The following is a 13,877-nucleotide window of genomic DNA, read 5'->3' as shown; positions in this document are numbered from 1 at the left end:
TTTTTTTTAAAAGCCGAGAAATGCGCCGTATTTGATGGCAGCAGCAGCCGTTCTTCTCTGCGTGAGGAGCTTAATGTTGTTCGTGTGTAATTTACGTTGAGTAGGCTAACCACGTTATTACATTAATGCATGTAAGGTGAACTAGCAAACACCATCATAGCTACATGCGGCTGTCTTCTTGTTTGATGGCAGATACTCCCTTCACCCTGGCCAAAAAGGCTAAAATGACCAAAGAAAAAGAGGGAAACAGCTAAACATGAGAGGTTTTTGGACAAAGTTTGTATTTTTTCCATTGTTTAAGCACTGCTTCCAGCCAAGAGTGATACCATATATGCCCCATAGCTGCAGAAAAGGCTAACATTGTTATCTTTTCACAAAAACCAGCTGAACATGAGAGGTTTTTGGACCAATTTTGTGTTCTCCATTCTTTAAGCACCGTTTGAGCACCGGCACCGTTTCAAAAGTACCGATTTGGCACCGGTATCAGATAAAACCTAAACGATACCCATCCCTATCTACATGTCTTTCAGTCTCACTCAGACTCCTTTTCCACAAAGAACTGACATTCCATGAACCACAAGCCAGTTTTGGAAGCTAACGATTGGATTGCCACGAGCTCCGCCCCTGATTGCCTCCTTATTTACAAAGCACCAAACCCCTACAAGCTCTTCCTGTGGGTAGTGGGGCAATCAATCCTGTCGAGTACTTTTCTTGGGCACAGGAGCTTACACCGCGTTCCAAATGATTATGATATTTTTCTCTGTTTTTCCTACATAGTCGATTTAAATGACAGTCGGCATAATTTTCGAGTCGTCAGCCATTAGAGTATAATTCAAATGTTACTGAACTAAACTCCCGATGAAAACAGTTTTTCAAAAATACAAAACTTGAAACGCACGCTTCCAAATTATTACGCACACACAGTTTCAAAAGATTTTACAGGTTGTAGAGAATTGAAAATGGTGATTTGTTGAATTTGCAGCATTAGTGGATCAATTTCACTGAAATCAGAAACATCCTAACAGGTCAAGTTACACATTAACACAGGACCCCTTATTTGATAGCAGTTCTACAATTCTTGGAAGTTTTTGGAAAGTTTCTGCTTGAATGTGTTTGCAGGATGTCAGAATAGCCTCCCGGAGCTGCTATTTGGATGTGAACGGCCTCCCACCCTCATATTTGTTTGCTTGAGGATGTTCCAAAGGTTCCCAATAGGATTGAAGTCAGGGAGGAATGGGGACCACACCATGAGTTTCTCTCCCTTTATGCCGACAGCAGCCAATGATGCAGAGGTGTTCCTTGTAGCATGAGGTGGTGCATTGTGTTGCATGAAGATGGTTGTGTTGCAGAAGGCACAGTTCTTCTCTTTCTACCATGGAAGAAAGTGGTCAGTCAGAAACTCCACATCCTCTGCAGAGGTCATTTTCACTCCTTCAGGGACCCTAAAGGGGCCGACCAGCTCTCTCCCTGTGATTCCAGCTCAAACATGACTCCACCTCCTCGCTGACGATGCAGCCTTGTTGGGACACGGTGGCCGTCCACCTCTGCATCCATCTGGACCATCCAGGGCTGCGCTGCACTCATCAGTGACCAAGACCGTTTGAAAACGAGTCTTCTTGTAGTTCTGGGCCCACTGCAGCGTTTCTGCTTGTGAGCATTGGTTGGAGGTGGTTTATGCACAGCTGCAGGTCTCTGGAGGATCCTACAGCTTGATGTTCGCAGGGCTCCAGAGGCACCAGCAGCTTCAAACATGTGTTTGCTGCTTTGTGATGGCCTTTTAGCAGCTGCTCTCTTAATCTGATGCATTTGTCTGAAACCTTCATCATTGTGCCTTTACCTGCACGGACCCATGTGTGCTCTGACTCACAAATCTCTTAACATGATGGTGATCACGCTGAAATATTTGTGAAATATCTCGTTACGTGTCCAAGGCATTCAACTATTTCACACTTTTCAGCAGCAGAGATCCTTTTTCATTCCTCTGTTTCTTGAAAATGGAGGCCTGCTTAATAATGTGGAACATCCTCCTTTAGTAGTTTTTCCTTTAATTGGGCTCAGCTGGCAAACTAACGATCACAGGGGTCCGAGGTTGATTTCAGTGAAACACAGAGTCCTGAGACACACTCCCATCCATGGTTTTTATCGAAGAACAGCTTATTTAATCTTTATGACACTTAAACACAATTTGCATAATAATTTGAAACACGGTGTAAACATACTTTTGTTTTCTTTAACTTCCAGACCAAAACATGAGAGCTGCACTGGGTGTCATTCTTTTCTTCCTGACTTTGTATCAGGGTATGTTTCTTTATTCTTTTTCATACCATTTGTTTATCAATTCAAGAATTCAAGAAGAATGACAAAAAAGACGTCAATAAGTGCTCAGAATGATCTCTTATATCTGCATTATTTTAATATGTGTGTGTGTGTGTGGTTTCCAGGAGAGGCACTGAGGTGTAACTTTTGTTTCTCATGGCAGAGTGACCTCTGTACTCCTACAAGCATCCAGACCTGTCCGGCAGGACAAAATGCCTGTGCTGATGTTATATTTCAAAGCGTCAGTAAGTACCCTATGGTAGCATCACAATATTTTTGCCAGCTTGAAGAAGTTTCCTTTCCAATAGCGATGCCACGGATTTCCTTTCCATAGCTGTAAACTTCAGGCTGGTATCAGCGATACTGATCTGATATCGAGACTTTGTACAAAAACGAAATGTGTTTGAAATTTAAATACAAAGTAGTGTATTTCAAACTATACATACATAATAAATACAAGACATCAGACTTCTTGTTCTTATTGTTTAATTATGAAAAATGATCATACAAGGAATAAAAAAAGTCAATTAAAAAAAGATCCCTCCCAGAATAGAAGATTGTCACCATAATACTGATCACTCGGAGCAACTTAAAGTGACTGGGAACAACCTTTACTGTAAGGTGACAAACTAGACGTAGACTTAGATGTTTAATCTAGTCAAAGTCCAATTTATTTATATAGCACATTTAAAACAACAACCGTTGACCAAGGTGCTGTACAATCAAGATAATTTAAAGAAAAAAAAACATAGGGATATGATAAGAGCTTAGAAAAAGAATCAGAAAATTAGAAGATTTGAGTGAGAAATAAGATAAATAAAAGCAATAAACTCATTCTGATTTAAAAGCCAAGGAATAAAAGTAGGGTTTCAAACGGGTTTTAAAAGTGTCCAATGTTGGGGAGCTGAGACTAGAAACAGGGAAGCTGTGGAAGCCCGGCTGGGAGGCTGTAGGCTCAGATAGTTTATCTCCAGGCTGCCTAAAGACCAGACGGGGCAGGATCAGACTTGGGTGAAGGCGATGCGGGGACCCCCGGCTTGGGCGCACACACTGGCGCTGGGGAAGCCGGTCCAGGCTCTGTCCCAGATGCTGAAGGCAATATGGAAGCCGGTGGCAGCTGTGTGGAGTCCACAGGTGGCAGCGTGAGAACCTGCAGATTGGGAGGATGCTCAACGACTGGGGCTGAGCAGGGCTCATAGCTGACTCACGGCTGCCAGCTTTGGAAGACAAACATCAGTCAGAGGTGTTACACCCCAGCCCAGGGGAAACCGGCGTGCAACACAAGGACAATAAAAAGAGGAAAATGCCCCCACACTCCCTGCTGTCAAGGAAGACCAACCAAAACAGCTACCATCTATTTACAACAAACTACTTACAACACAGCAAAAGCTTCCAGAATACAGATCCACACACAGCCACATGCACAGTTCGTTGGGAACAGGAAGTAGGCGGAGCGTGCCGGTTGAGAAGGGTCCTCATTTATAGCCGGCCTCTGCCAGTCCTCCACCAATGGTCAGCCTCCACCTGGGACTCACATAGCAGCAATAACACAGGACACAAACTATGGTGTGTCTGGTGTGACAAAGAAACACAAATATCCATAACACTGAATCATAACAGAGGAATAACCAAGTATAACCAAGCATCCCTGAATCATCGAGCTCAGAAATGCTGACAGTGTTAGAGAAAACCAGCTTGGTTTATCTGTGTTTAAGTTCAAAGTCCTCAGATAGTCGACTCAGACGCAAAGCAAACTGCACTTAGCAGTGCCGAGGATTCAGAAGCAGAAAACACACACTTATCAATACTGGCCGGCTGGGAAAAGCAATAAGAGGCTGGCATCTGTCATTATCGACCAGCTCAGGAGCAGTATGTTGTTTATAGTTGTCTCAGAAACACACAGTGCTTCGTTAATTGCACAGAAATCTGCTCCTTTATTTTCAGCTGGTTCTGGAACGCACTTTGTCCATGTCGACAGTCTCAGGAACAAAAACCTCAGTCTTACTTTTTGCTGGCTTTGAGGTTGAAAACACTTTTTCACTTCTTTGATTGTGCCATCTTAGCCACACTGAGGTCAGACCTCAAACTGTAAAAGCTTGGAACAAATGTCTCAGAACAAGAAACTTCTGCTTTGGTCAACACTGAAAGCACAAAATACAGACTCAGCTCCTGCTCGCTGAACATCACATGATTCATTAAAAAAGACAAACCTACAGACTCAGGAACAAACAACTCAGTCAAATTTAAAGCCCCTGTTTTAATTTTCTCTGGCTCGGAGAAAGCACAAGAGAAAAGGTTCTTCTAATTCACCCGGAGGAGCGTTTGGCTGCTCTGAGGTCAAACCCAGGTGGAGCTGTAGGCTCTGACGGTGTTGGGAGTGCCGGTTCCTCCTTGATGAGGGAACCAAAGGAAACTGAGGGTGCAGCGGGGGCAGGTTCCTCTTTCTGCCAGCAAAGAGACAGGTGAGGTGTGGACTGGCCATGGTGGCAAAGACGAGCAGATCTGCAGCAACGTGGGAACACATGAGACAAGGAAAGCAAAACTGAACATCATACGCATGAGGCTGGTGTATCAAAATAAAACATTGAGACCTAGACTGAGATATGTGAACTAGACACAGGGAAACCAGACAGACAGGAATATGAGCAGGGAATCAAAGCATACTACAACAAGAGGCGGTGATGACAAGATACAGACCAGAAACTAAATGTAACACAACAAAAACCAGGAACTTGAAATAACAAATGATCTAATGACTCAGATGCATTAGGAAATTAGAATATGAAAACCTGCTAAATGCAAAACACAAAACCATAATGAACTCAAATCTGCAGCACAGACCCAGGATCACCCAGCTGTATGTGTATTTGAGGGTTTTAAATACTACTAAAGGTAAGGAATGATACCAAAAAAAGAAATGTGTTGAGACAGATTGAATGAATCTCTAAAACGGGGCGATCGTGGCTCAAGAGTTGGGAGTTTGCCTTGTAATTGGAAGGTTGCTGGTTCGAGCCCCGGTTGGACAGTCTCGGTCGTTGTGTCCTTGGGCAAGACACTTCACCCGTTGCCTACTGGTGGTGGTCAGAGGGCCCGGTGGCGCCAGTGTCCGGCAGCCTGTCAGTGCGCCCCAGGGTGGCTGTGGCTACAATGTAGCTGCCATCACCAGTGTGTGAACGTGTGTGTGAATGGGTGGATGACTGGATATGTAAAGTGCTTTGGGGTCCTTAGGGACGAGTAAAGCGCTATATAAATACAGGCCATTTACCAGGCCATTTAAATCATGTGTGAAGTTATGCCTGCTCAGTAAGTATGTTCACACGCTCACTTTAAGCGTACACTCTGTTTCATTATTCTAGGCGCTTCGTTCCGTCAGTGCATGAACATGGCGTTGTGTCAGAGCTACATCACAACACCTGGTGCGATCGCCCAATGCTGCAGCACCGACCTTTGCAACTGATCCTCTTCCTTTAATCTCAGGACCACATGATCGCTGATTCCTGAATCAAGACTGGAGGTTGTTAGCTTCATATCCTTCTTACACTGATTCCAATCAAGTGCACTTCTGTTTGCTTTCTCTGTGATGGTATGTGTGTGTAGCTCTGTACACGTGTCATTTAATTCAGACCTGACACAAAAACAAACCAGTGAGCTTTGACTCCGTCACTAGATGGCAGTGGCACACTATACAACACAACGAGCAGCTGCTGCATATATGTGTGTTTTCATATGTGTGTAAGAGCTTTATTAAAAGACAAACAGTGAAGCTGAGTGACATTTTGATATCTGAGTTTGACGTCTTTTTTCTTCACATGATGAATTTAAATGACAAGCATTGGGGTTTATCACTTATTAAAGCCAGGTCGTTTCACCTGAGGTTTAATAATGGATCATACTGAGCTGAACATATGCAAATGCGACACATTTTTCAGTCACAGGCAAAGATCAGCTGAGGGAGAGATAAATGTGCTCTCCTCCGTGTGGGTTGCATGCCTATGAGCTGATGGCTTGGCTTGTCACTTGTAAGAGTAATGTAGCATCAAAAGGCTATTGTATTAGTCAGTCTGTAAATCTGATACAGTGCCAACCAAATGTAATATAGAGGAAAAAACCTCACTGCTAAAAGCAGCTCTGCTAGATGTGAGACGGGCGTTCTGTGCAATATTGGAAATATTACAGTCTCAGCAAAGCATAAACGTCGACTGAATCACATGAATGACAAATATCTGAAGCCTGTCTCTCTCTATACAATGATCTCAGTTAATTCAATTAATAATTCAGCAAATCCCAATCATAGTGCAGTGGATCGTCCTTTGGGAATAGTTCCTCCCTTGAGACTCTGAGTACATCTGTGTATCTGTTTTTAACTCGTTCAGCCTGTGTCGGGTGGCTAAGGGTCCATCAACTCTGTAAACCCTTCAGATCTGGACATAGACACTGATTTATCACACTGAGGACAGTGAAGCAGCTGTCAGCTATATTCAGTGTTGGGTAAGTTACTTTAAAATAGTAACTTAGTTACATTACTAGTTACTTCTCTCAAAAGTAACTCAGTTACTTCAAGTTACTCGTTACTTTCAAAGTAACTAGTTACTAGGGAAAGTAACTTTGGTTTTACTCAGAATTCTCTTGTTAATGTGTTGCTTCCATAACTTTGCCAGTCTTCTAGCTTGCTTACTTGCCACAGTGCACTGTGCCACCTACCAATAGAAAGGAAAAGATAATGTGCATATTTCCACGAGAGAAATCCCACGCCTGGACCATCATTGACTGCTGCCATGATTCTAGCCTACGTCACAGTGTCATGTGCACCTTTTACATCCAACACAAAAACTGCAGTCATGGTGCTTTGATTGTACTCAGAACTCGGAAATTCTGCCTTCTGAATAGGAAGATGTAGGTAACACCAGACTGCAGATGAGCTGCATACAGGGCTGGACTGGGACAGAAAATCGGCCCGGGCATTTTGACTAGAGACCGGCCCGCCATTATAGGAAAAATCATAAAGCCTTTGAATGAAAACAAACGCTGTTGTGACAGCGATGTACACTGTTCTGATGGTATATATGCATCAATCTATCAATCGTTTGTTGTAAAATTCAGATAATTATTTAATAACAGTGAGACATTTTAAATGAGAATAAGAAAGAAAAGTATTTCTTTGTGCCCCCCTCTCCCTGTTAATGCCTACCTGGCCCCCTGGCAACACTTTGCTAGACCCGCCCCTGCACAGTTACCAGCTGTCAGCTGCTTAGAAAAGGATCCTGGTGTTATTTGTCTCTCAGAAACAGCTCATAACTTCAACTCATCCATGTCACCTAAAAGGTAAACCTGTTTCTCCATCACCTGTTCAGCTCTGATGATCCAGTAAGGACGTCTCCTGGTTTCATCTTCATGTTTCCCTCTCACCAGATAACCAAACCATATCATGACCAGCAGCTTTACAGCTGTGGCTCCAGCAAACATCAGCTGATACTAGAAATTAATATTAAATAAATTCTAACAACAGCTGATCAAGCTTAAACGTGCTGCTGTTGTTTAGCACGACATCCGCTGGTTTCCTCTTTCTGGCGCAAAGTGAGTGATAAACAAACAAGAGAGACGATCAGCTGATCACTGATCAGTTTCATGATTGAAGTAGAAACGGGAGAGGCAGGGGAGAGAATGAGAGAAGAAGAGGCAGCTGTGCAGCGTAAACACAGAGTAACTCCAGCTTTGTGTCTTTTCCATTGTAGCTGAATTACGGGACAAACTGTTCCTTTTCACCTCAATAAGAAACGCGTAATATTTTCTCTGAATACCAGACGGGACGGTTGGCAACTCTAATAACTTATGAACAAAATAAAGTTCAACATCAGTAACATCATAGCACCACCCAGCTGTATAGAAACTCCGTCATGCTAGCTAGCACGCAGTACGGAAAAAGTCCGAATAACGAAAATAAACTCCACCTAAACTTGGTTCATATCTGACCCAGATAGACTGCAGGTCATAACTTCTTACCTGAAGTTCAGTTCACACTCGGACCGGCGGCTGCTTCGGGTCTCTCCTCTTGCCTCCCTTTTCGTTCATCCACCTGCTGGCCTCCACCACTTGCTAATGTTATTGAATCTGTGGAAGCTCCGCGATAGCCACCACACGAAGTAACGAGTAACGAGTCTATCTGAATCCCAGTAACGACTAACGCATTCCTGATTTTGGCATAATAACTAGTTACCGTGCTCGTTACCACAATAATAACGTAGTTACTGTAACGCGTTACTTAATAACGCGTTAGTCCCAACACTGGCTATATTAAAGTTCAGCAGCACCACAACATATTTTATACCAGCCAAATTAACATTGGAGTCAATGGTAACTGCACTTTACTAAGAATCTACTTTAACACTGTTGTGTTACAAAACATTGTTTTTTAGCTCAACATCCTCAAAATCTTGTGACCATATAGACAAACTGGCTCATGCTCGCCTCTGACATGACTGCAAGAGAAATGCATAAACAAACAACAAATAATTTTGCTCAATTATTCTTTTAAAAACAATCTAATTGTATTTATAAACCATCAGTTATGCAGATTCACTATGAACAAGCACTTAAGTCATATTTGGATGAAAGAACAAGAAGAAAGCTCTGAGAGCTGCAGGCTCAGCGACACAGTGAGTCAGAGGGTTGGAGAACTGAATGAAAGCAACCCCATAAAACCAAACCTTTTATGATCTGACGTCTCATTCTGTCTCAGATGCTGCTCACCTGACACAACGGGCCCACACATCACACTACGTCACATCATTCCTGTGAATACTTGTTCAGCGCTCTTGGAGTAATCCTTCAGTGGACTCACCTCTGTGTAGCATTTTCTAGTCTTATTGACCACCATGACCTAACCGATTGGGTAGCCATGATTTTTAAAAGCTGGTGAGGGAAGGTAAAGAGTGCAGCAGGGTGGTTTAGTTTTCAAGTTGTTGTGTAGACTTTAAAGGTGGCAGCACAACTCTGTCCTCTCTCCCTTTTCTTCTTTTTGTAGTAAAATAGTGACATATTTAGTAAGCTAAGACTGTCCCATCAAAGCCCCCAGCCAGTTCATCCTCCCCCTCGTCCGGCTCTCAGCCATTAGCTCAGCCACAACCCGGGCTTTTCCTTGGCTTTTACCCATTCTGGTCAATAATACGTAATAAATAACTTTGTATGCAACTGCTTTATCTGTTTGTTGTTCCCCGTAACAAGATTTACATAATAAACATGTTTTATTTTATTCCTACTAAGACTTAATTTGTGTATCACAATATTTGTCTCACAGCTGCATTTGATTGACAGGTTACTGTTCCTGGTGGTGGCTTGCTTTTAGATCACAGTGGTATTGTATCACTGCCTGTTCCTGTTTCCATGCACAGATGTGTTTTCAGTGGTTCAATCTGTGTAGCTCATGCAATTGCAAACCTCGTGGTTTGGGAACAGCTGTGTGAAGGACCAAAAAGCTCTCCAGAGAGTGATCCGTACAGCAGAACGCTGCTGCAGGATTGCTCTCTCCCCGCTTCAGGACACCTACACCAGGAGATGCCGGACTAGAGCAGCGCAGATACTGAAGGACCCGTCCCATCCTGGCAACAAACTGTTCCAACTTCTGCAATCTGGTAGAAGGTTCCGCATCTTCCGGGCAAGGACAGAGAGACTCAAGAGGAGCTTCTATCCCCAAGCCACCCGTGCCCTAAACACACACACCCGCCCTCTCACATCATCTATAATTGACTGAGTCAGGACTCTTCCAGACACTAAACCAAGGCACAATGTACATTTCAATTCCTTTAATTTTAAATATGTTTATATTGTCTATCCTGTAAAATATGTCTATTCATAATAACGTACGGAATTCACCTGCTTGCTGCTACTACTGCACATTCACCCAATGTATATACTACATATATATATATATAATGTTCTTCCCCTACACCCCCCCCCAATTTTTTTGCACATGTCGAGGAGCGTGTCAGGCTACATTTCACTGTGTGTTATACTTGTATAACTATGCATGTGACAAATAAAGAACCTTGAACCTTTATAAAACTTCTATATTCATAGTGTAACCTTCGTGTGTTCATCTGGATGTCAAAGAGACCCAATGCATGGCGTCATGTGAACGACAATGCGTTTATTCACAGTGAATCTTACACAACAGTTCAGAAAGCTCCAATCAGCAGCAACAGTCAAGTGTTCTTAAAGTTTTACTCTGATGAGAAAGGTGCGATTTCCTCTCATTACATCTGAGAGACGGTAAAACGTCTTAACGTCCAGCCTTTTATCTTTACAATGATACAGAGTGCTAGAACAGAGCTTCTCTGTATGTGCTTTTGCTAATAGTGAATATATATTTTTAATTAGAGATATAAATGAAGCTGCAGGTATGATTAACATGTTAAATGAGAAATGCAGTTTGAGTAATGAAAATGTTTTAATATGTAGATATTGTGTACATACACATGTTACAGCTTCGACAATAGTTAATTATGCTTAATTTCTTAATACTGATCAACGTATAATCAAGTTTAATCAATATGATGAATGAGAGAGGTTTGGATTTCCAATCAGCTCAGCACACTTGATAAGTGCACCTTTGGATCCCGGTGTGCTCGTCCTCTTTCTGCTCACAAAGATCAGAACAAGGTCACTAGATACCGTATTTTTCGCACTATAAGGCAAATTACTGTCGATGTTGGTGATGTGTTCTGGCCACATATTCTTTTCAGTGATCTTATTCTTGCAGTAGGTGCAGAAAATGACCAGCCTTTCTTCGTAATCCTTTGGCAGTTGCTGCGAGAGTGTAGTTCTTGTTACGCCCAAGAAGGACCTCCTCCAAAGTGACTGATCTTCATGTCACATGCTACCGCTGTTGCCTTGAGTCAAATACAGACTGTAGAGACGCTTCTACCTGGTGTTCTCTGTTCAATAACCCACTGTTCAATGTTGTCCTCTAACTGTGGCCATCTCGCTTTGGTCCCTCCGAAACTGTTTGATCTTCTTTGCTTGGTGCAGGTCATCTTCTTGCTTCCTCCACTTCTGTACCACTGATTCATCAATGCTGAATTCTCTCGCAGCTGCTCTATTCCCATGTTCGACTGTGTGACTGATAGAGTTTGAAATCTGCTTTGTAAGCATCTCTTAACAGGTGCTGGTCCTGACTACAGTAGCCGTAATGCTCCGACAATCCATCATGCGGTGCAGCTTCATAGCTAGCAAAGTGCTACTAAAACATTTTTGACAGATTTCTGGGCGCCGTGTTCCACATAAAATCAGTTCGAGGGCAGTGAGCACAAATAGAATTCATACATAAGGCGCAACTGGTGATGGCGCGATATGGCAGCCTGGCTTCTGTCAGTCTGCCCCAGGGCAGCTGTGGCTACACCTGTAGCTGCCTCCACCAGTGTGTGAATGTGAGAGTGACTGAATAGTGGCATTGTAAAGCGCTTTGAGGGTCTCGAAAAGCGCTTTATAAATGCAATCCATTATTATTATTATTACTTTATTATTATTAAAGTAAAGGATTTTAAGTGTGCCTTATACTCCGAAAAACATGGTGAGTATAATTCAGATGATTTGACTCCGTTTTTATTCATATTTGATCCTGTTTTTACCTTGCTACCGCTAAATTACTTTTTAAAAATCTCCTGCATTAAAAAGTATATTGTGGACATTCCCTTTTTTAACTTACTGTGAAACAGCAAAGGTAAAAACCTGAGTATTATCTACATTAGTATGAATAGCTCTTCCACTCCAGCCCTTTGAAGTAACAGACCCTTGGGGCTGATGACTGCCAGGCCTGTGAGGTTACTCAGGGACCTGTGGTGTCCAAAAACACAACGTGGGCTTTAAAGATAACTGGGAAACTTTCTGGGGGAAAAAATGGTCTTTAGGAGAGACAGCATCCATCCCACTGTGGATGGAGCAGCTCTTATTTCTAGAAATGAACTCAGACCAGCAAAAAACAAACATCAAAAAACAATTTAATCAAAATATATAAATATATAACAATATAACCTGACTCACTGCACCAAAGAGTGAAACTGTTAAATTAAATGTTGATTATGTGATGTTATGTTATGTCTCTCCGTTCTAACTCCATGTTACTAAACCATTTACTAAGTGATCAATATATTGATTTACTGTCCCAGGAAGGAGAGTTGCAGCATTCTCTCTGAACATTTAGCAATATTCCCTGAAACTGAGGACCATGGCCTCAGACTTGGAGGTGCTGATTCTCCTTCTGCAAACCGCTCCAGTGCGAGCTGGAAGCAATCACCCAATGAAGGCAAAAGAACCACAGTTGAAGCCTTCTGCCACTTGGCTACGTCTAGAAATTCTGTTCATAAAAATTATGTACAAAATCAATGACAACATCCACCGGACACAAGTCCAACTTATTGCTAGCAATGCGAACCAGGCTCCTCCATAAGGACTAAATGGTTTTTAATCACAGGACACATAACTCATACTCCGGATCAGATGACCTCTCCTGCAACCTGAACACCACCACCATCATGAAGAAAGCCCAACAACGTCTTCACTTTCTTAGGAAACTGAAGAAGGCCAGTCTCCCTCCTCCCACATCGTTTTACCAGGGAACCACTGACAGCGTCCTCTGCTGCTACATCACACTCTGGCACGGGAACTGCACCCTCGCTGAAAAGACGTCTCTGCAGCAGATAGTGAGGACACCCATCTCCCAACTCTATACACGTATGTAATAGTGTGGTAAGTCCCGTGACATATTGTGCTGCAATAACCCGAGCCACTGGAAAGAACAGTGACTGTCGCTGCCCGTCTCTTTTTCAGTACTCCGGAGCGGAGAGACTGACAGGGCGGCCGGGGACGCCACCGGGCTTTCCTTGCCCGCTCCGATTTTCCTGGACTTTATCGCCGTGGCTGACGCCACTGGACTTTTAGTGTGTTTATGTTTTATTGTTTTTTATTGTGTGTTCTCCTCGGCCAGGGCTGTTTAATAAAACACAGCAACTCATGCGAGATAAAAACGTGTCCATTTCCACCCCGTGACACATGCACCTTTACAAACACCAACATTACTCACCAAAAGACTCAAAGCAACACAATCTTCCACAAATGCACTACAAACTGGACCTGGGAACAATAGGCTTGTTTGCACACCTCAGTCACATCTGTATTATATTATATTTGCACATTTTGCACCTTGCACATGTCCGTGCACATATCCACTCCCCCCGTGGACACTGGCATGTTTTGGCTGCCGCTGCTCTCTCTCTATACTTTCCATACTTATTGCTTAGTATAGCTACACAAGTTTGTTTTATTCCCTGAACCTACATTGTCGTCCTAGGTAAAGTGCTTCTCTGCCTTACCTGTTTGACTGGCGTGTTTTTGGACATATTTACTGTCAGCTGTTAGCATCAGCTGGATTCTGGACATTGTAACATCATGACTGCTAAGGTCCTGTTCTTCCAGACTCTTCCCGCTGGGTTTGTTCTGCAGTCCGGCCTGTCTCCTCCACTCTGGGGTACACGGTACCAGAACGATTCTATCGACGCTTCCAGCACCTC

At 43.0% G+C, this 13,877-nt stretch overlaps 1 protein-coding gene across 1 annotated transcript; it reads left to right on the top strand.

Annotated features, from left to right (window-relative positions):
* Positions 1–2,249: 2,249 nt before the first annotated feature.
* On the top strand, positions 2,250–5,773 carry LOC308394479 (uncharacterized protein; the record flags this gene model as incomplete). Its single annotated transcript, XM_080878836.1, has 3 exons — positions 2,250–2,298; positions 2,442–2,561; positions 5,673–5,773. The coding sequence occupies 3 exons, from the start codon at positions 2,250–2,252 to the stop codon at positions 5,771–5,773; spliced, it is 270 nt and encodes an 89-aa protein (XP_080734962.1).
* Between the last annotated feature and the right edge of the window lie 8,104 nt (positions 5,774–13,877).

This window comes from Rhamphochromis sp. 'chilingali', assembly GCF_963969265.1.
Source record: "Rhamphochromis sp. 'chilingali' genome assembly, chromosome: 3".
Taxonomy (NCBI): domain Eukaryota; kingdom Metazoa; phylum Chordata; class Actinopteri; order Cichliformes; family Cichlidae; genus Rhamphochromis; species Rhamphochromis sp. 'chilingali'.
Note: the sequence above shows the minus strand (reverse complement) of the source record. Positions and strands in the feature narration are given on the sequence as shown.